The sequence below is a fragment of the Panthera uncia genome, chromosome C2 (genome assembly GCF_023721935.1).
Source record: "Panthera uncia isolate 11264 chromosome C2, Puncia_PCG_1.0, whole genome shotgun sequence".
In the NCBI taxonomy this organism is placed as follows: Eukaryota; Metazoa; Chordata; class Mammalia; order Carnivora; family Felidae; genus Panthera; species Panthera uncia.
Genome location: NC_064810.1, coordinates 28,042,325 through 28,062,686, shown reverse-complemented (window position 1 = coordinate 28,062,686; position 20,362 = coordinate 28,042,325). Strand labels below are relative to the sequence as shown.

Below are 20,362 nucleotides of genomic sequence, written 5' to 3'. Positions count from 1 at the left end.
AGACAGAGCATGAGTGAGGGAGGGACAGAGAGAGAGGTAGACACAGAATCCAAAGCAGGCTTCAGGCTCTGAGCTGTCAGTGCAGAGCCCAATACAGGGCTCGATCTCAGGAACCTCGAGATCATGACCTGAACCGAAGTCAGATGCTTAACAGACTGAGCCACCCAGGTGCCCCAAGTTGAGTATTTCTGATTGGAAATTCAGTAAATGTTAAAAGTTTTTATAATGAAGGTTTTTTATTATCCAAAATATATTTCATAGGCCTAGTCACATGATAAGTATAACTATGAATATGTTTTACGTCCTATGAACTTTATCTCATGTTAATGATATTCAGTAAAATTGCCAGCCATGTGAAAATTTTGACCCTGTTAAGATATTATTTATTACTTGTTTAAGTTTATTTATTTATTTTGAGAGAGAGGTGAGAGAGAATGTGAGCGGAGGAAGGGTACAGACAGATGGGGAGAGAGAGAGAATCCCAAGCCAGGTCCATGCCATCAGTGTGGAGCCTGATGAGAGACTCAAACCCATGAACTGTGAGCTCATGATCTGAGCAAAAATCAAGAGTTGGATGCACCGTGAACTGAGCCACCCAGGTACCTCTTCATTATTTTAATCATTTCTACTTTTACATGATCTTTAAATGTTCTATAATGAATATATATCATTCTCACAATATAAGACAAAAATCAACTTCAGTTTTTCCATGAGGCTACTGTCTTGCCAGACCAGACATGAGCCAGGTTTGGGCTTGGAAAGCGAAATTGCATGGGGCATCATATCAGTAGACAAGTGCCCATCAAATGTCTGGATGCCATGGAGTCTCATGGTTCATGTACTTAGTTAGCACCATCAGGACACTCATAAAAATACCTACTCCTGGCCCCCAGACATGATAATTCATTTGGACAGGGGTGAGGCTCAGAAGTCTGCATTTTTCACAAATATCCTGATTCTGACACAGACAGTCCCCAGGCCACATTTGGAGAAATATTGCTCCAATAAGTCATTTGCTCACTTGATAAGAGGCTACAGTCTGTGCCAAAGTCCATTCTTATGGACGTCACCGACAGGTCAGTTTGCCCCTTCACACGAGAGAATGTGTCCCTCTCTCTGCCCCGTCTTCCAAAGGGTAAACAGCTTTGGCTTTTCCTCAGTCACAAGGAGTTAAAAAATTAACAAATTGCATAACATTTCTTAATACTTAATAGTATCTCATTATAGTATTTTGTCATACAGAAAAAGTGTTTCTTAATTAGTTAAGTTCAATTGAATGCCCACCATGAATATGAAGAGATATACTAAAGATAGATAAGACCACCCCTACCCTCCAAAATGAGAATTTCTAGATTAGATATCTCCTGCTCGTCAGTCACTACTTATGGATTTTCTCAAATGATCTTTAATGATAAACTACATAGTACAAGTGAATAGTTACTGTGCTAGAAGGATCATTTCTTAGCCAATGAAAATGCCAAAAGAAATTGGTAAAGATTTACCTTGAACCCTTTTCTTCCAAGAACTTTATATATTATTTTCTTCATTCTAAGACATGGTTCTGGTTTTCTGCTAAAACCCTAAAGAAGGACTTCTCTTGGCACAACACATGTCTGGGAATTCTTACTGTAAATCAGCCTTCATTTCCTCCTGGCTATCAGACAATGTTTCACTTAGATACCGTATCTGAGGCCTCATCTAAATTTAGGAGAATGAAACTGCATATTTCAGAAATAATCTCCCAGCTGCACTTGTGAAAGTGTCCATCCCTCGCAAAGAGTAAAAAGAGGAGGAAGGGGGAGAGAGGAGCCTTGGGGGACAACAACAATTGAATTTGTTTTAAGCATCTTCTAAATGCCAGCCATGATGCTAAGTGCTTTACTGAAGTATTTCACTTCATCCTCACGACAGCCATGAGATAAAGGTTCTTTATAGACCAGTTTTACAGATCATGAAAACTGAGGCAGAGAGAGATTAAGTAAATCGCCCTGAATCACAGAGGTACTAAGAGGCAAACTAAGATTCAGAGCTCTGTCTGTTTTCAGAGCTCTCCACCTGCCCTGCGGGAGAGCTCACTGGTTAAAGGCCCTCAGGCAATGTGGTGTGGACCCTCAGGAGCGTAGGATTGTGACTCTGGCACTGTCAGAACAGCCAGTAGAAACTGTGGTTGATCAAAAGTTATGGTCCACTGTCTACTCCATCGGACGGCCTCCGACAGTCTCAGGTATCAGGCTGGATTGAGGAACGCGAGCTCCTTTTGCTCACCAAGTCAGTCCCTCACGATTCAGACACTGTATCCCATCTTCCTATTGATAAATCTACTGCACCAAGGAAGGCCAGTTTTAACTTTCTAATAAATAAAACTATCAGAATGATTAAAGAGAATCTCATAGCTGTCAGAAAAATATCAAAAATCAGTATGATGCTGGAGTTGGCCCGACTGACGCACATACTATTTTTCATTACAGGGTGAATAGCAACTATTTGGCTGTTAATTAATGTTATATTATTATTACTATCAGGGAGGCCCGAGGTTCAGACATTCTTAATTGCCTGAACTCCTGGGCTAACTAATGCAATTTATAAGGGATATGTCAGAAATAATAGTATATGCTTTTATATCAAACGTAAAAACATGAGGGACATGCCCCTCACTAAAGGTTGCCAGACAGTTCTCAGCACTTAACATAGGTCTTGTCAGAGAAAATCCCAGTACATTAACTTAACAGGTTTAGAGTTACTTATCAAAAGGCTGTAGAGCATGATGTTTTGCATAATCAAAATGGCTTATCAACTCAAGGCATCAGTGAACGCTTTCATTTATATTCCAATTCACAGAGACATAAGCGTATCAACTACAAAACAACCTACAATAACTAAAGATAAAATAGTTACAAGGCTAAGTATTGTACACTACATCTAGAGTATTACAGAGCTCAATAACAAGATGATGTTCACAAAACACCACACCAAGTGTTGATTGTTCACATTACCTGACAGGAAATGCCTTGTGGTTTTTTTCCTTGAAAAGTATGCATGTAATTACTCAAAAGAAAATCCTCTTCATTTAGATCTATGAAAAGAGATAAATGTTATATATAGATCATCAGAAATTACAGGATTTTAGAAGTTTAAGTGCAATTTAATACTCATTATAGTTTCGTTTAGTCTGTTAAGGTAATACATTGTCTAGATCATAAATGTTTTATTTTTCTAAGTATATGTTATTCTCACAAGAAACAGATCAAAATAAAATACAAATTTAACAACACCACCACCAACAAAAATGAAGAATGTTGCTGGCCATCCGTGTATCTGAGCAAGCCATGGAACCTCTGTGGGACTCAGTGTCCCTCTCAGTAATAAAAGAGTAGCATACTAGCTACTAAAGCCATGTCTAACTGCAACATGCTAGGATTCCACGAAGTTATCTCCTCACCTGTTTCTGTTAAACTAAGTTTTCCACCTCTGGCATTTTGAGCTTCATTAGCTTATGTCTTGTCAACATGGATTATTTGTGTTGAAATTGTTCTATGTATGCTTTTGTAAAAGCTTTCGAATGTGGGGTCCGTTAGCTTGCAGCTACATGAAATCTTCCAACATTTCCCTTCCAGGCTCTGGAAAAGGGGCTCCTTTTATGTAAATCTGAAATGCACATGCGCTAAAAGAGGGCAGCCCTCTACACCTCACTTAATCCAACCCACTTGGATGAGGAAACTGAGACTACAGAAACCACCTGGCCACAAGGCCAGTGACTTTCCCTCTCACCTTCACTATTCACGTGCAATCACTGCTTCAGTTTCCCACTGTTCCTTGTTCTCATATTCACTGGGGGAGAAAGCGGCCAACAAGACCTACCCTCCACACACAGTGAAAAACACGGGCAAGTTGTCCTCCAAATCCCCATCTTGGCTCTCTTGAAAAGATAGTTCAAATTCCCAGCTCAGTCTCAGAGTTGTTTACATCACTAACAATATTTAAAATCAGAGTAACCACAAAAGATTCCAGAAAATACTTAAATGTTAAAACGAGCTGGTTTTGTGAGCTGGCTCTTTGAAGCAAGATTTTCCATTACAGTGTCAGGATGCCAGAAGCAGTTTTGGCAACTTATTATTTTTTTTTTTTTTAAGGATTTGTATTCAGGAAAAAAAAAATCTGTGCTCTGTTCCTTCATTCCTTTTCATCTCTCCCCTTTTTGGATTCCTTTAACATGAATTTTGGAGAACTCCCTCTATAATTATCCTTCTGGGTATGGGAAAAGAACAGTAAAGTGGTCACCTGTACTCTAGAATCCGGAAGCAGCACAGGAGTGTGCACAATGCATTTACATCGCTTATGTAACAATGTAAAGTAGGAAAATGAGTGATTCAGATGCTACTGTGGGGACGGATCACTATGACTCAGGGTACTCCTGGGAGAGGTAGGGCCCCAGTGGAAGCTTGAAGCGTGGATGTAGTTTGGAAAGGTAGAAGAAAAAGCAAAATGACAAACGTAGAAGCAGTGGTATGAACGCTAACCTACGGTGTGGAATAAGTGCAACATATTTAATTAAGTGTAGAGATTGAAACTGGTCAAATGATAGGCAATTCTGAATATAGCATAGAAGGAGGTAGGGCTGGAAGAGTAAATAAAGTAAAATTTTAATAGTCCTTGAGTGCCAGGTCGAGGAATTTGGACATAACCTACTAGACCAATGTTGCACATATAAATATATCTGCAGAACTCAAATAAGTAATTTAACTAAATGATGTGAATTTTGTCAAGGAGATAATGGGATGCATGTGGTGAGCTGAAGAGTCACCATTGCTCTCAGCTTTCCCAACTGAAATCACCTCAGACTTTGAGCTCAGTATTGTCGGTATAAATACATGGATGTTCATGTAAAATTTCCTGATTTTTAAAATACTGTATGGTCCAAACAGACTTTTTCTCAGAATAACTTCAGTTACACGGCTACCAGTATGTGGCCTCTGCTACAGACAATGGAAGACCTTTGAGGGTCTTGGACTAAGGAAGAGACACCGGAAAAGTTGTATTTTATGAAGATTAGCCATTTGTTTTGTGGTCTTATACACTTTTATCTATTTGTAATCTCCCAAATATTACCCGACGAGAGAATATTTATAAAAACGGAAGCAATTTGGTCCTACGTAGCAAAAGAGTTGCAGTGGTTGAATTAGGCAAGATGCAGTTGTGCTTTCCAAAAATGGCCACCAAAATATCTCTCATACCACATATTCTGCAATATGAACTTGGCACGCCTCTTCTTATTGAATGGAGCTAGTCTCAGTAACTCACTTGCCACAGGACAATGCAATGTAAATGATCATTTGTAAGCCCCCAAACTAAGTCAGAAGAAGCCTTACAGCTTCTGCTTTGATCATTTGGGATGCTCACTTTCCAGACACTTCCTCCATGATGTGTGAGGCTCCCTTTCGTGTCCCTCCCTCTTGCAACCCAGCTCTTGGCCTGCAGAAAGCTTGTGTCTCTTGGAGAGGCCACACATTGTTCTCCAGTCGAAAGTCTCCACTGAGCCCAGCCTTCAAGTTATCCCAGAACAGGTGCCAAATATACAGGTGAAAAAGATTCTAGATGATTCCAGACACCAGACATTGGAGTCCTCCCCAGTCAGGCAAGTCTTTTCAGAAGAAGCTTCAGATATCATGAAGCACTTGTCTTGAATAGATTCCTGGCCCACAAAATCCATGAGCCTAATAAAATGTTGTTTGATGCCCTTAAGTTTTGGGATAGTTTGGGGCACCTGGGTGACGCAGTCTGTTAAGCATCCGACTCTTGACTTCAACTCAGGTCATGATCTCATGGTTTGTGAGTTTGAGCCCCACGTCAGACTCTGGGCTGACAATGCGGAACCTACTTGGGATTCTATTTCCCTCTCTCTCCGCCCCTCCCTGCCTCTCAACAATAAATAAATAAATAAATATTTTTATTTCAAAAAAGTTTTGGGGTAGTTTGCAGCAAAAAGATTATCAGAACATGCATAAACTACATAAGTGAGTCACAAGCAATAGTATACATAGGAATGCACCATTCAACATGAACATTCAGACTCCAACTGCCCCTCAAATTCAGATGCAGGGAAGAAATGAGATTAGGTAAAAAAGCAATATTCTAATCAGCTTTCAGGTGATTCTAATGAAGATATTTCTGACCATACTCAGGCAACTATCATCCTAGTAAGAACTCCCCTAAAGAATTAAAGGGAGATTCATTTGTACAAAACACCAGGATGCTGAACATTCTCATCACTCAATTCAGAAAGACCTCCTTGGAAGAGGCCCACTTATAGTGGCCTTTGCTCAAGGTGTTTACCCCACAGAATGAGCATGTAGATGTTCGGCTGTGAAATAGGGCTTTTCTCTGTCACTCCTCATGTAATCCAGTCTAACCAGAGTTAAATTATAGGCTCCAGGGAAACAATTTTTGTTTATTTATTTTTAAATATTTATTTATTTATTTTGAGAGGGGGCGAGGAGCAGAGAGAGAGGGAGAGAGAGAATCCCAAGCAGTCTCCGCACTGTCCTCACAGAGCCTGATGTGTGGCTCAATCTCCCTAACTGTGAGTTCATGACCTGAGCCAAAATCAAGAATTGGATGCTTAACTAACTGAGCCACCCAAGCTTCCCGAGGAATCATTTTTAATTTTTTTTTAACGTTTTTTATTTTTGAGACAGAGAGAGACAAAGCATGAACGGGGGAGGGTCAGAGAGAGGGAGACACAGAATCTGAAACAGGCTCTAGGCTCTGAGCTGTCAGCACAGAGCCCGACACGGGGCTCGAACTCACAGACCGCGAGATCATGACCTCAGCCGAAGTCGGCCGCTTAACCGACTGAGCCACCCAGGCGCCCCCGGAGGAATCATTTTTAAATTAGATTGTGGTCCCTGAAAATTAAACAGAATGGTAAATATGTTTGCGACTTTATACATTTGCCATCTTGAATGTGAAGGTATCAGGCCAACAAAGAAAGAGAATTAATAAGGTTTGGAAAAATTAAGTCAAAATATTTACATGCTTACTCTGAAGAGGCTGGCCAAACAATAATATTGACTAGAATTCAGGAAAGGTTTCAAAGGAATGGCAATTCAAGTGCTAAACTGGAAGGCCCTAACTACATCCCTCCTCTGCTAGGTTTTTTGGATACTGAATCTCATCAAAATCACACGAAAAGGGTATTTTTAAGATAATTTCACACAGTATGGGTGAAATTAATATTCCTTTCAATATTAACCATCTTTCTTGACCTTATCCACCCCTCACTTCCTTCACTAACAGGTCAATTATTTGGGGCATATTTTACGTTTTATGGAATAGTCAGTCTGTCGTGGTCACACCGTTTGAAAAATCTCCAAATATGTTCTGCGTCCTTTTTATTATTTAAAAAAAAATTTGCTTTGTTTTTATCGTTTGTACTTTCTGACATTAAATGTGAAAACCTTGTTCTGGATACTGTCTTTATTTAAATGAAAACTTGATCTTAGGTAAGCTCCAATTCACAGATTTCAAAGTTTGTTCTTTTCAGACTTTTATTTTCTTTGTAAAACTAAGGCCAAAATAAATTTGAAAACTTTAAATTTGATTTTAATTTACTAAAATATGTACATGATGAATATTCTGCCTGTTTGTGATGCTGAAAATACAATTAATATGAATTACAGATTAATTTTCCTTCATACCTACACTTTGCCAATGCTTCAGTCATAAAGTCCTGAGCACTCAATTTATCCTGCATTTATTTTACAGATGTAGTCTCTTTTAACAGCACAGATGGAGGTTTAGATAAAACTCTTCTTATAAGAAGGAAATGGACTAGATAAACTAAAAATATTATGCTTCTGGCACTCAACTTATTCTGATAAATTTTGTCTTAACTGACACAACATAGTCTTTTATCAAGCTATGTGAATATCTTTATGGATTAAAACACCAGGCACAAATCCTTGGCTAAACATAGCCTGTGGACGTTTCTTTCATCAGGCCCAATAGTCTTTAGGCCTAAAATTAATATATTAATTTGTTAATTATGTTTATAATTTGCTTATATGTTATGTTTATATACATATTATGTTTATAACATGTTTATAATTAATTTGTTAATGTTAATATATGTCATGTATAAATACCATTTTGAAATTGAAATTGAGAGAAATATCCTTTTTTTTTTTTGGTCTTAGTGTTTGTAACAGATTCTTTAAGAATCTGTTTTGCCACTCCTACCATTTAATTCCCTATATATTTTCTTCTATTTTATTGCGGCTGTCTTTAAAATGTCATCATTCGTGTTCAATAAAATAAAGGGCTCTGGATGATAACGATGCACCTTCCAGCCTTCATCTCACTAAACCTCGCAGACTGCCAATCCTCAGACACAGTAAACCTCTCTGAAGTAATTATCCAATTAACAGTTGAAAAGTAGTGTTTAAAATGAGAAAGAAATATTATGGGTTGATGTGTAGGGCACTAATTGCCTAGAAATACTCTGAGCTTTCCAAATGAAGCTACCCCACCCAGAAAATCCAAGTCCACAACGTGTGGCCCTCCCTCCCCAGTGAATTTCTCCCCTCAATTTACAGTGGCACCGACAGCCTTGGTCTCAGGCCATCAACTCTCCTTAGCACAGCATTAATCCCTAAGAAATGTCCTGTGACTCAGCTGCTACCGCTGAAATGCCAGTTGAACTTTTAGACACACACACACACACACACACTCACGCAGGCACAGACACACACACAGGATATAGGGTAGCTCAAGAATCCGCGAAACCAAAGCTGAGAAGCTTTCTGTAAAGGATTTCTTGTTTGTTATTCTTCTCTGACAAAGAACACATCACTAATCAGAAACGCCGCATTTTAAACCAAGATTTTTTTCCTCAGAGTAGCTGTAATAGAATCACCTGCCTATGACTCCTCAATTAAAAAAAAAAAAAATCTCAGAAAGGTAGTTTTAGTGAATAGAATTCTTGAAGACATTTGTGGCAAAATCTATAACTAAAAATAATTTATAGTGCAATTATAACTTCTTGATCCATAGGTCAATACCCAATAATCTAAAAATCGCATGTGTTTATTAAAGGGATGCATGGATGGATGATGTGGATGAGTGTTTGACTAATCTACAGAGAGTGTGAATGAAGATAGCTGGCATCCTTGGGGTGAAGATAGAATCCAATCAAAACATGATATTATTAACGCATTTCCTCTGTTGTGATTAAAAGAAAATATCTAGGGGGTGCCTGGGTAGCTCAGTTGGTTAAGCATCTGACTCTTGATTTCGGTTAAGGTAAAAAAAAAAAGAAAAGAACATATCTAAATCCCAAATGTTTCAACAATTTATTTACAATAGAGTAAATTGTAAATATTTAAAAATTCAGTTAAATTTATTCAGCAAAATGTTACATAATCTTGAATAAAACTGAAATGTTTCAAAATAAATTATTTTCATAAATAATTACTTTGTAAATCTAAGAGCAGTGTTAAACAAAAGGTGAGATCTGAACAGAATATAAAATCAAATTATTAAGCTCCTAGTGATAAAAATGCATTATAATTTCCTTCCTCCCAAGATATTAAAAATATTTGTGATTAAAAACTAGAAAATCTTAATCAGTAACTAATATCAAGAATTTCTTGTTCCAGTAACTACAGAAGGAGAATACCAAGCAGATAACTTTTTATGCTGTTGTTCATCTTCGTGAACTCTTTTTTTTTTTTTTTAATTTTTTTTAACGTTTATTTATATTTGAGACAGGGAGAGACAGCATGAACAGGGGAGGGGCAGAGAGAGAGGGAGACACAGAATCCGAAACAGGCTCCAGGCTCTGAGCTGTCAGCACAGAGCCCGATGTGGGGCTCGAACTCACGGACCGTGAGATCATGACCTGAGCCAAAGTTGGAAGCTTAACCGACCGAGCCACCCAGGCGCCCCCATCTTCGTGAACTCTTAAGACTTTCTGTTTTCTTCATTACCTTCCCAAAGTTAAATAATTATAATTATGAAGTCATTTATCATTAATAAATTTTTATACCAGGCTGCTGATTTTTGCTTCTTGGGAATTTTTAAGTTATGAAATGACATAATTTTGTATTAGTAGTTGAGATTATTCTTTTGTATTTTTCAAGGAAAACCTAAATGTAATAACTATTAATATACTGATGTTATTTTTAGAGGTTTTTTCTATGTGGTGATGTTTAATACATTATAAAATTCTTATAGACATTAAAGACTTTCAAATATTATTTGCAATTGATTCTTCAACAGGCAACCTAATTAGACTCCACTTCCTTTTTATATGTCTGTATGTATCTATGCACACGTAGACACACGCACGTATCACATGTATATATGCTATTAACAATACGTCCTCTCTATTCTAGTTGTTTTTCCCTTTTAAGTAGACCACAATGCCCAACTTATTTTAATAGAGAAAGATGTAAATTTTTCTTACCTGCCCTTTAAACTACTTTGGGAAAATGCAAAGTCAGCTGAACTAAATTTAACAATTACCTTTTAGCTGACTGAGTCTTCTGATGTGGGAATCATTCTCTGGCTTGCTGGGTTCTTGCCAGGTTGTGTCATTCGCTATTTTCCTTTCTAAAAAAGCAGAGGATTGGTTAGCAGAATTCACGGTAACATCTGTCCAGTAAGTGTAAGAAATTTAAAATCAGAACAAGATCAGCACACGGTTGTAACTTGGAAAATGATAAGAGAGCTCTCCAAAATGGAGAGTTCTACTCCTTGGTGGACAACCCCAAGTGGCCTGTGGGCTCTCATTTATTTCCGTGAACTACAAGGACCCACGCATGTGTGGTAGAATGGTGCTATTGAAATACTTGTTGATAGTTTCTGATTACATTATTCTTTGAAGTATTTTTTCTTTTTTTAATTTATTTTTTTGAACAAATAAGTTCAAATGTCCCCACCCTCCACATTCTTCATCATTTTCAACAAAATGACTAAGTGTGTACAGAGTCCATTGAGCTGTGATAGTTTCAAGAAACTCTAATGTGAGATCTTGAGTGGAAGAACAATAACTTGCTCAGCCCTGTCCTCCCAACACCTGCAGCAGGGCCTGGGCACTCTGTGAAGGACCAGACTGCACCAGAATGAAGAGTTAAGAATCTCTTCTAATCTCCTTACCAAAGATGAATCATTCCACATGCTGTGTTATCATATTGGAAAAGTAAATTTGACATAATGCAACCAAAGCATCTCATGGAAACAAAGTCAGCATACCTGTGCTGTTTATAAAGTCACTTTTTGCTCTCATATTTGACTATGGGGAAGGCAGTCCAGCATCAAGAAATATGTTGGGATGCAAACACCTATAGCTTTGTGTATAGAAACCACATAGCATGCTATGAGAATAAATCTAGATGGAAAACAAAACTGTGCCTTACTTCCTTTTAAGATTATGCATTATTCAAATCAGGGATGATATTCAAAATGACCAATTGCCTACAGAGTCTTAACTAGTGACATAGGACATAGCCCCTGTGGACGCTGCCACTGGAAGAATATGAAACCTGATTAAAATACAGACACCCTTGGAAGCTGCATCCATTGATGATCACCACTTTGGTCTGAATGAGCTTTTCAGAGCCTACCTAGAAGACAGGCTTTTGTAAAGACAGGGAAAGGAGTTTGAGCATCCAGCTCTTAAACTCTGCTGGGGAGAAAGGGCACCCACAAGTTTGACAAAATGCATAAAAATAAATTATTGACTGAATAATCCAGATGTTTTGTCACTGTGACTATTTTATAACTAGTGACACTATACTCTGCAAGAGAGGGAGAGCCATTATCCATTAGCTTTCTAAAAGTGATTAATAGAATTAGATATTTGCTTCAGAATTAAGATAGAAATTAAGCCAATTGCCTTTATTAGTACTACAGATACTGTAATCACAAAAACAGAAAAGGTCCGGTGTTTGAAGAGTCTTTTGTAATACAAGCATTTTTTATTTATTTTTCGTTCACTCTTAGATTCATATATCTAAAAAGATATTGAAGAGGTCACCTTGACCATGGTCGGCCAAGCTAAAGTTGGGAAACTGGAAGATAATCATCCAATAAACCATCAAAGAGAATTATATTTTTAATGTAAAAGGAAATTGTTCTGAATAAATCAATTTCTTTGTCTTAGCCATTTACAGTTAGAGTGGAACCACATTCCTTTTTAAAAAATTTCTTCTATAGACTTCAAAGACAACTCAATTTGACTTCCATTAATCACTTATTGTTGCTTTATGGAAGGAGCAGAATAAAAGAACTTTTAAGGAAACAAAACATATTATCTGCATGAGTAATCTTATAAATTACTAACCAAATCCTTTGTTTTCAGACATAGATCTCCGGATTGACCTAGAAGAATAAAAGAAACATATTTAAGTCTGCATCTAGTAAATAACATTTTTAATCAGACAGAAATTAGATCACCTAGACATATTTGCAATACCTTTGAGAGCAGAAATAGTTCTACCTCTAACTAAGGTCTATATATGGCCCTGAATTTTTCTGACCCTAGCTGGCAAAGTGCTGTTAACGTAAGTACAATCTTGGCCTGGAAATTTCCATGCAACATTCATAAAACCCACACACAAAAAAAGTGGGCCATTTTTACATGGAAGTGTCTCAAACTGGTCAACAGTTAATGTGGAAAAGCTCTTTTTAAAATACTTCTGTTCAATAAATACAGAAAGAATGATAGGAATTGAGTATAATCATATACAATCCCTAATGAAACAATAGATCTAAGCAATAATCAACAATTGCTGTTAAAACTCTTAATTGAAAGGCTGATGGGCAACTGTACTGGATGGATCAGCCAGATACCATCTGAACCCACTAAGCAAATTCACAGTCATAAAAATAGAGACAACCAGATATATGGGCTTCCAGCGTAATGCAACAGGAAGTATATAGTCACCGATGACCTACTTTTAAAATATATATACATATATCAAACTTGAACATTATCAAGCCTTGAGATCTAACTAAAAAATTACAGGAAACATAGAGGATAAAAGAAAAAGTTTTTTTTTTTTTTTTTTTTTAAATACCACAATGATGCAATCAGCAAAATTCAAAAATATGGAAAATTCCTCAGAACAAACAATCCACTTTCTTCAACAAATCAATAGAGAAGGACCTATGAATTAAGAGACAAGAACCGAATGCATTGCATGGATCCTGTTTGGATCATGATTCAAGTAAACTATTAAAAAAAGCACTTGCGACTATCAGAAAAAATTTAACAATGACTATATATTTGGTCATATTATGCAATCTTTCTTTTTTTGTTCTAGTGCAGTGGTGGTTACGTAGTTATGTTTTTAAAAATACAGTGCTTGCTTTTTAACTTGCTTTTGCATCAAGACATGAAATTACATGTCTGGGATCAGCTTTAACAAAAAATAGTGGAGATTGAAGGGCTGGGGAGTCAAATAGGTAGAAATTAAACAAGTTTGACTATAGATTGATACCTGTTCAGGCTTGGTGATGGGAGTTCATTATTATTTCATTTTTCGTGTATAATTGAAAATCTCCATAATAAAATGTCTAAAACAGAGAGGATAGGACTATGCTGACTCAATCATGTTAATTATTTTGTGCACTCGGTGAACACACACATGTCCTGTACCTACAGTTAACTTTGTTACAGCTTAAGTGTTTTCCACTATTTATATTCTTGGTAGTCATTAAATTAAAGCCAAGTTCATCTTAAGCTCAGAAAAAAACCTGCATATATAATTTTTTTCTTTACCGTTTTATTTTGGTTTGTTCTTTATTTTTTTAATGCAAACACTGAGGACACCTCTTAGCAAATAGTAAGTATTCAAAACAGCTATTTATACTATCCTAAGGTGAAGTGGGTGCGTAACAACAGGAGGTGTTGTTCCTTTTAGAGGAGTGGTGGACAAAAGAATTAAGAAACTCAAGAGCCTTCAGTCTGATTTTATGTGGTTGGATTCCAAGGAGCACATTAATGGATTTTGGAAAATCCTAATTCGGTCAGCATCAGGAGCTTCCCCCTCACCCATTCCCCATCCACCCCTCCATGTTTTGTATCCTCTAATCTATAGAAGCATCAATCATAGGCCAATGGCTGTAATCTCATTTAAGTATTTTATTTGGAATTGGTGAGTTCCTTATCCGTGGATAGAATAAAAAGCTACATCGGCACGGCAGTTTTTAAGCCTGAGAGAACACTGCCAAAAAAGCTCCTTCTTCACTCCAGCTCAGGCTTAAAATGCCACTTTCGAAGTTTAAGTACTTAACTGTGGCTAAAATACAACTACCCTTGCCTAGCAGGTCCTCTAAGCTGTTAATCATCCAATTACCTTCTTACTATGGATGTGTTTTATATCCTTCCTGGGAGAAAGCAGGAAGGGGAGGAAAGCCTAGGAAAGCAGAGAATGCCTTGGGGGCAGGAAAGCAAGGCTGTCCAGAAAGACTACATCCGGAGAGAATTTCACCTGTTAACAATTTGGTCTCAGACCATTCCAGAGTGCAAGGAAGCTATTCTGTATCATCAGCAACCAATCTGGAAATTTCCCCACACACCAACTTCCGGCCCCTATGTATTTCCTATGTGTTGGTTAAAATCCCATTACCTTATGCAACATGTGTGTATCACATCCTCCGGCAGCTTGCTGTGCTGACTGTAAAACCAAGCCTGACCGAAATAACCCAAATCTCTTTGCAAACACATTTTTATTTGGATTAGAAGAACTCTTCAGAAGATTAACAGGTCACCAATAGAAGCGTGTTTTGGAGGAGGCTCCCACTTTAATCTGAGCCTAGTTTAAACACATGTTTCTTCTTCTAGAAATTGAATTTGCACATCCTTGTGTACAGGAATGTCACAGCACAGGTTTCCTATGCATCAGCATAAACAGAGAAATGGTAGCAAAGTAAAACCAATCTAGATTTGTGCACGACAATTTTTTAAAGCACACTTTGACAGGAAAACCACTAATACTCCGTTCAGCATTATAGAACTAAGAGAACAGAAAGTTTTCAAAGTAAACTTGACTTACTTTTTTTTTGGTTTGGCATTCTCAAAATTAGAAACTTCCTGAAAAATAAAAAATAAAATAAAATAAAATAAAATAAAATAAAATAAAATAAAGTAAAATAAAATAATACTACTCTAAGAAATCAGAAGGAGAATTCAAGTATGGTTCATCTTTGAGTATATTCCAAACACAGATCATTTTGCCTTTTCCTACTAAAATGACTGGTGTTTCCCCCTTGCATTTTAGTACTATGTCATAGAATCTGGGTTCAAGTTTTTCTTCCTCCTGTAATGTTTGTAACTTTGAGAGATGTAGAGTGTTTCCTTTATTAACTAGGGCTTATACCTTATTCTAAGCCCTGGCCTTTAACAAAGCATGTCTTTTAAGTAAAAAACAAAAAACAAAAAACAAAAACCATGCAACTAAATCCTCATAACCTCAACTTTCCATCCCCCATCAACCTACTGACACCAAGGGGAGAGATACAAGCCAGAGTATCCAATTACATCACACAGTACCTTCCTTTAAGAAAGTTTAATCTATCACAATACACTGAGTGTGTTGAAATACACCTGTGATTCATCTGGCCTTTCTCTTCAGAGCAACTGAATGTTGTGTAAAATCCCTTACGCTTTTCGGGGAAGAAATGTCGCCACATCTTTCACCATCATTGAAAGAGCTTAAACTGCTCCAACTCACCTTTAAGAACCTTCCAGATTTTCTTGTTATCGTTCATTTTTTCCTTCATTCAAAAACCACTAATGTTTTTGATGTTCAAAGTGCTTTTTGAGCATCTACTATGTCATAGGCAACAGAGCATATTGTAGAGAGGTTTTATCGGTATGGAAGGGATTTGTGTAGTAAAGAATCTTGGAACTAATGTTCCACATAGAGGGAAAAACACAAATGCAGAGATTGGGAAGAGTAGTGAATGAAAATCAGAACAAGGAAAAATGGTTTTATTATTCCAATGGTTGATGGTGTTAATCCGAGCACTGCCCAATTCAGCATAATTTCTGCCCTACAGAGTAACGAGGGGGCCATTTCTTTAACTCTTATTGTGTTTTTATCAAGACTTAACTCTCAAGGATGATCTGAATTACCTGAATCCACTGTTGAGTAGAGCGTCACTGAAAATTCCCTGTGCTGAAACTCAGCCCCTGAACTTGAGGAACAGGTTTTGCTAAGTTAAAATACCTGTGAATCACCCCAAGGAAGACGTCTGGTAGGAAATAGGTGGAAGTGGAGGTGAATATGTGGGAGTCGTGAACCAAGCCCTGAGGTGAGTTGGGATATCGAAAGACCTTTGAGGAGTTTGATCAGACTGACCACTCTTTTAATTCGTCATGCTTTGTCATCACGTAGCCTAAAAATTATCCATCTCTATCCATGGTCTTTTTAGGAAATTCTTTCAGTCTTGGTCTGGATGTCTCCACACATAAGCCTAGAAGCCAACCGTGTTCCTTTCACCATAACTGGCAACCACACCAACTTTGTGAGGGTCATTAGGAAAGAGGACGGCCATCTGTCTTTGTAGTTATATTTTCCTGTCACATATATTTGGAATATAGCTAGCTTCCATGTTCGCGTAACCTACAAATCTGGGTCAAATATGTTTCAATAATCAGAATCTACTGTTTTGAGTCCCATGAATTTGTTGTATGGGTTTAGGTAACTTTCTTCTGATTGCAAGTCCTGGACTCTTGAAAACATATTCCACCTTTTCTGGGTATAAGAGAGGTCTAGTATAGAGTTAACCAATACAAAATGTCGATCTGCAATAAGAAACATGGGAAACATTAGGTATCTTTTGTGTTGTTTTGTTTTGTTTTGTGTTTTATTTTATTTTTTTAAATTGTTTTGAGTTCATTTATTTTTGAAAGCAAGAGACAGAGAGAGTGAGCAGGGGAGGGCAGAGAGAGAGAGAGAGAGAGAGAGAGAGAATCCCAAGCAGGCTCCACACTGTCAGCACGGAGCCTGATGTGGGGCTCAGACTCGCAAAATGTGAGATCATGACCTGAGCTGAAACCATGAGTTGGACACTTAACCGACTGAGCTACCCAGGCGCCCTGTTTTTTTTTTTTTAATTTTAAATTTACTTATTTACTGTGAGAGAGAGAAAGAAAGAGTGAGGGAGGGACAGGGAGAAAGGGAGGCTTCACGCTGCCAGGGCAGAGCCCGACACAGGGCTCGATCTCACAAATGTGAGATCACGACCTGAGCAAAAATCAAGAGTTGGATGTCTAACCAACTGAGCCTCCCAGGTGCCCCTTTTTCTTTTTAATCATGCAAATCACAGAACTTTTGAATTAACTTACTATATCAGTAATTCATTATTTTTTTTTTTTACATGCTAAAGTTTATTTTGTGCTACATGAAAAATGCTACCAAAAAGATTAACTGTAGAGGGCTAACAAGTGTTAGCCCTAAGTGTTTGAGTTTGGGACAGGGGGCATATTATTCAAGCACAGTGTCGTGCTTCACTTGGGTGAAGTCTTGGCTAAGTTAATACAACTAGGTGTTGGGCCTACACAAAACTGGTCAAATATATGTCTGTGGATTGTGGCAAAAGGGACACAGCTCTGAGCTGAGATTTGGAGACATCTGGACCAAGACTGAAGGATTTCGTGAGAACAGGAATAGCAATTGGTTATTTTTAGGACATATATTGCCATAACCTTCTCTAGGGACTATCTACTTTATTCTGTTTTATTGGAAACCGGGTTATCCAATTTTTACTTGTAATGAATCACTTTGATTTGGAGATTTTTTTATTTTTATTTTTTGGTTTCAAGAGTAGAATTTAGTGATTCATCACTTACATACATATAACACCCAGAGCTCATCACAACTGGTGTCCTCCTTAATGCCCATCACCCACTTAACCCATCCCCCCACCCACCTTCCCTCCAGCAACCCTCAGTTTGTTCTGTATAGTTGAGTCTCTTATGGTTTGCCTCCCCCTCTGTTTTTATCTTATTTTTCCTACTCTTCCCCTGTGTTCATCTGTTTTGTTTCTTAAATTCCACATATGAGTGAAATCATATGGTATTTTTCTTTCTCTGACTTATTTTGCTTAGCATAATATGTTTGAATTGCATCCATGTTGTTGCAAATGGCAAGATTTTATTCTTTTGATGGCTAAGTAATATTCCATTGTGTGTGTGTGTGTGTGTGTGTGTGTGTGTATGTGTGTGTGTGTTTCTCACATCTTCTTTATCCATTCATCAGTCGATGGACATTTGGGCTCTTTCCATAATTCGGCTATTGTTGATAATGCTGCTATAAACATTGGGGTACATGTGCCCCTTCGAATCAGTATTTTTAAAACAATGAAATGCTTCACAAATTTGTGTGTCTTCCTTGCACAGGGGCCATGCTAATCTTTTCTGTATCATTCCAATTTTAGTATATGTGTTGCCAAAGCAAGCCCTGGATATTTTTTGTTGAAGAGTTCTCTTGTAATGGATACTTTGAAAAAGATTTTGACAGGTACCTAGCTGGCTCAGTCTGAAGAGCTACAATGCTTGATTGTGACTTCAAACCCCATGTTGGGAGTGGAAATTACTTAAATAAATAAAACCTTAAAAAAAAGATTTTAGGGACACCTGGGTGGCTCAGTCGGTTAAGCGTCTGATTTCGGCTCCGACCATGATCTCACAGTTTGTGAGTTCAAGCCCCGCGTCAGGCTCTGTGCTGACAGTTCGGAGCCTGGAGCCTGCTTCAGATTCTGTGTCTCCCTCTCTCTCTGCCCCTCCCCTGCTTGCACTCTGTCTCTCTCTCTCAAAAATAAATAAACATTTAAAAAAACGTTAAAAAAGATTTTAGTTAAAAGTTCTCTTAATCCCTATTAAAATGTAAAAGTTAATGTTGTTTTGCTTCTGCAATCTCCTTCCTACAACAGGGAGGGAGAGTCAAGCACATTAAATGTGTGTCTGAAGTGCGATTATATGGAGGAAAGGGATTACTCAAACAGGGCAACATCTACTTAATAGTATGTCTGTTCCCTGGATGTTGCCTAGTTATAGATTACTACTGAATTGGTTAAGCAGTTTTTAGTACTGCTTGCACCAGCCTCAAAGCAGCTGCTTTCCATTCTGACTGCTGCTTACATAAGCAGACGGTTATGTATTCAGAGTTTAGACCCTGTTTTCCTAAAGGGGCAAGTCAAAGACTAGATATAGATTTATTTTTAGAACTACATCTATGTGTGTGTGTGTGTGTGTGTGTGTGTGTGTGTGTTACTCTAAACTCCAAAAAGAAGATACCATGTCAGAGAGTCAGTGAAATGATTCTGTCTAGTACATTAATTTGACCCTTGCCATAAATATCAAGCAAAACTTGTTCCTTTTAGCCTTCAATTCATTATCCCCTAAATCAAGCACTAATCATTAGTTTTACCTTTCATTCACTAGGGAGTTTGTGGCTTAATTTAATTTTTACCCCTGGCAATTATTAGGAAAATAAAGGATGAAATGCAGGCAACTTATTACAAACGGGCCAACAGAAAGTGAAGAATATGTCCAAAATGTATTATTATTCAAGTAGATGACAGTAGACTGTAGGGGTAAAGCATTTTCACCTAACTGTGAACCAAGGTCAAATATGGTCAAATTAAAAAAAAATCAAAATTAAGAAAGAAAAGGGGCCACTTAAAAGAAATTTTGGATACCAAATGCTGTATTTCTATTTTCATTCGGTGGTTATGGTCGACTGTCCTTTGGGGTTGAATCTAATATGTGTCTGTTTCTTGCATTATTGGTTTCTAAATCTTACTTTCAAATCACAAAGCCAAAAGGAAAAATGAAGTGAACATATCAGGAATTGTTGTTGCCTAACTAATGGAAATGTGAAAGGTGTTTCTGCACCAGAGAAAACTGATTGGCAGTAAAGGATGGTGTAAATCCCATGGTGAACCTTTAAGACTACAGAGCTGATGAGATCTGACCTTTGATTTGCAGATGAATAAACTGAGATCCCAAATGGTAAATTGACTTGTCTAGGGTCATGCATACAGTGCTCAACTTTGATTAAATGTTAGTCATTTTTTTTTAATTCTAACATATTCTTTTGGAATTATATAATTCATTCACTGACACATTCACAGTTCTTTCAACAAGTATTTATTGAGCATGTACTATGGACCAGACACAGTTTCGGATGCAAAAAAAGAATCACAAGTGTTACTTCTCACAAATATTTACCATCAGTGACCGCTCATCTCAGGATCCTATTGGAGTTCACAGTTTCCTTAACTTTGAAGTTTAAATGAGCTAGTCTTTATAAAATCCTTACATGATGCGAAACACACTGAAGATACTCATAGA

At 37.5% G+C, this 20,362-nt stretch overlaps 1 protein-coding gene and 1 non-coding gene across 2 annotated transcripts in view; both read right to left on the bottom strand.

Moving 5' to 3' along the window:
• Positions 1 to 20,362, bottom strand: part of SAMSN1 (SAM domain, SH3 domain and nuclear localization signals 1) — a 156,465-nt gene that overhangs the window by 103,981 nt on the left and 32,122 nt on the right. Inside the window, exons 3-6 of the mRNA XM_049627988.1 lie at positions 15,057 to 15,094; positions 12,341 to 12,378; positions 10,522 to 10,608; positions 2,994 to 3,073 (exon numbers count right to left, since the gene is read on the bottom strand). Coding sequence (XP_049483945.1) covers positions 2,994 to 3,073; positions 10,522 to 10,608; positions 12,341 to 12,378; positions 15,057 to 15,094 — 243 coding nt within the window. The remainder of the gene's footprint in view (positions 1 to 2,993; positions 3,074 to 10,521; positions 10,609 to 12,340; positions 12,379 to 15,056; positions 15,095 to 20,362) is intronic.
• LOC125922163 (U6 spliceosomal RNA) lies at positions 18,362 to 18,466 on the bottom strand. The gene has a single exon (XR_007457600.1). It is a non-coding gene; the product is annotated as a U6 spliceosomal RNA (small nuclear RNA).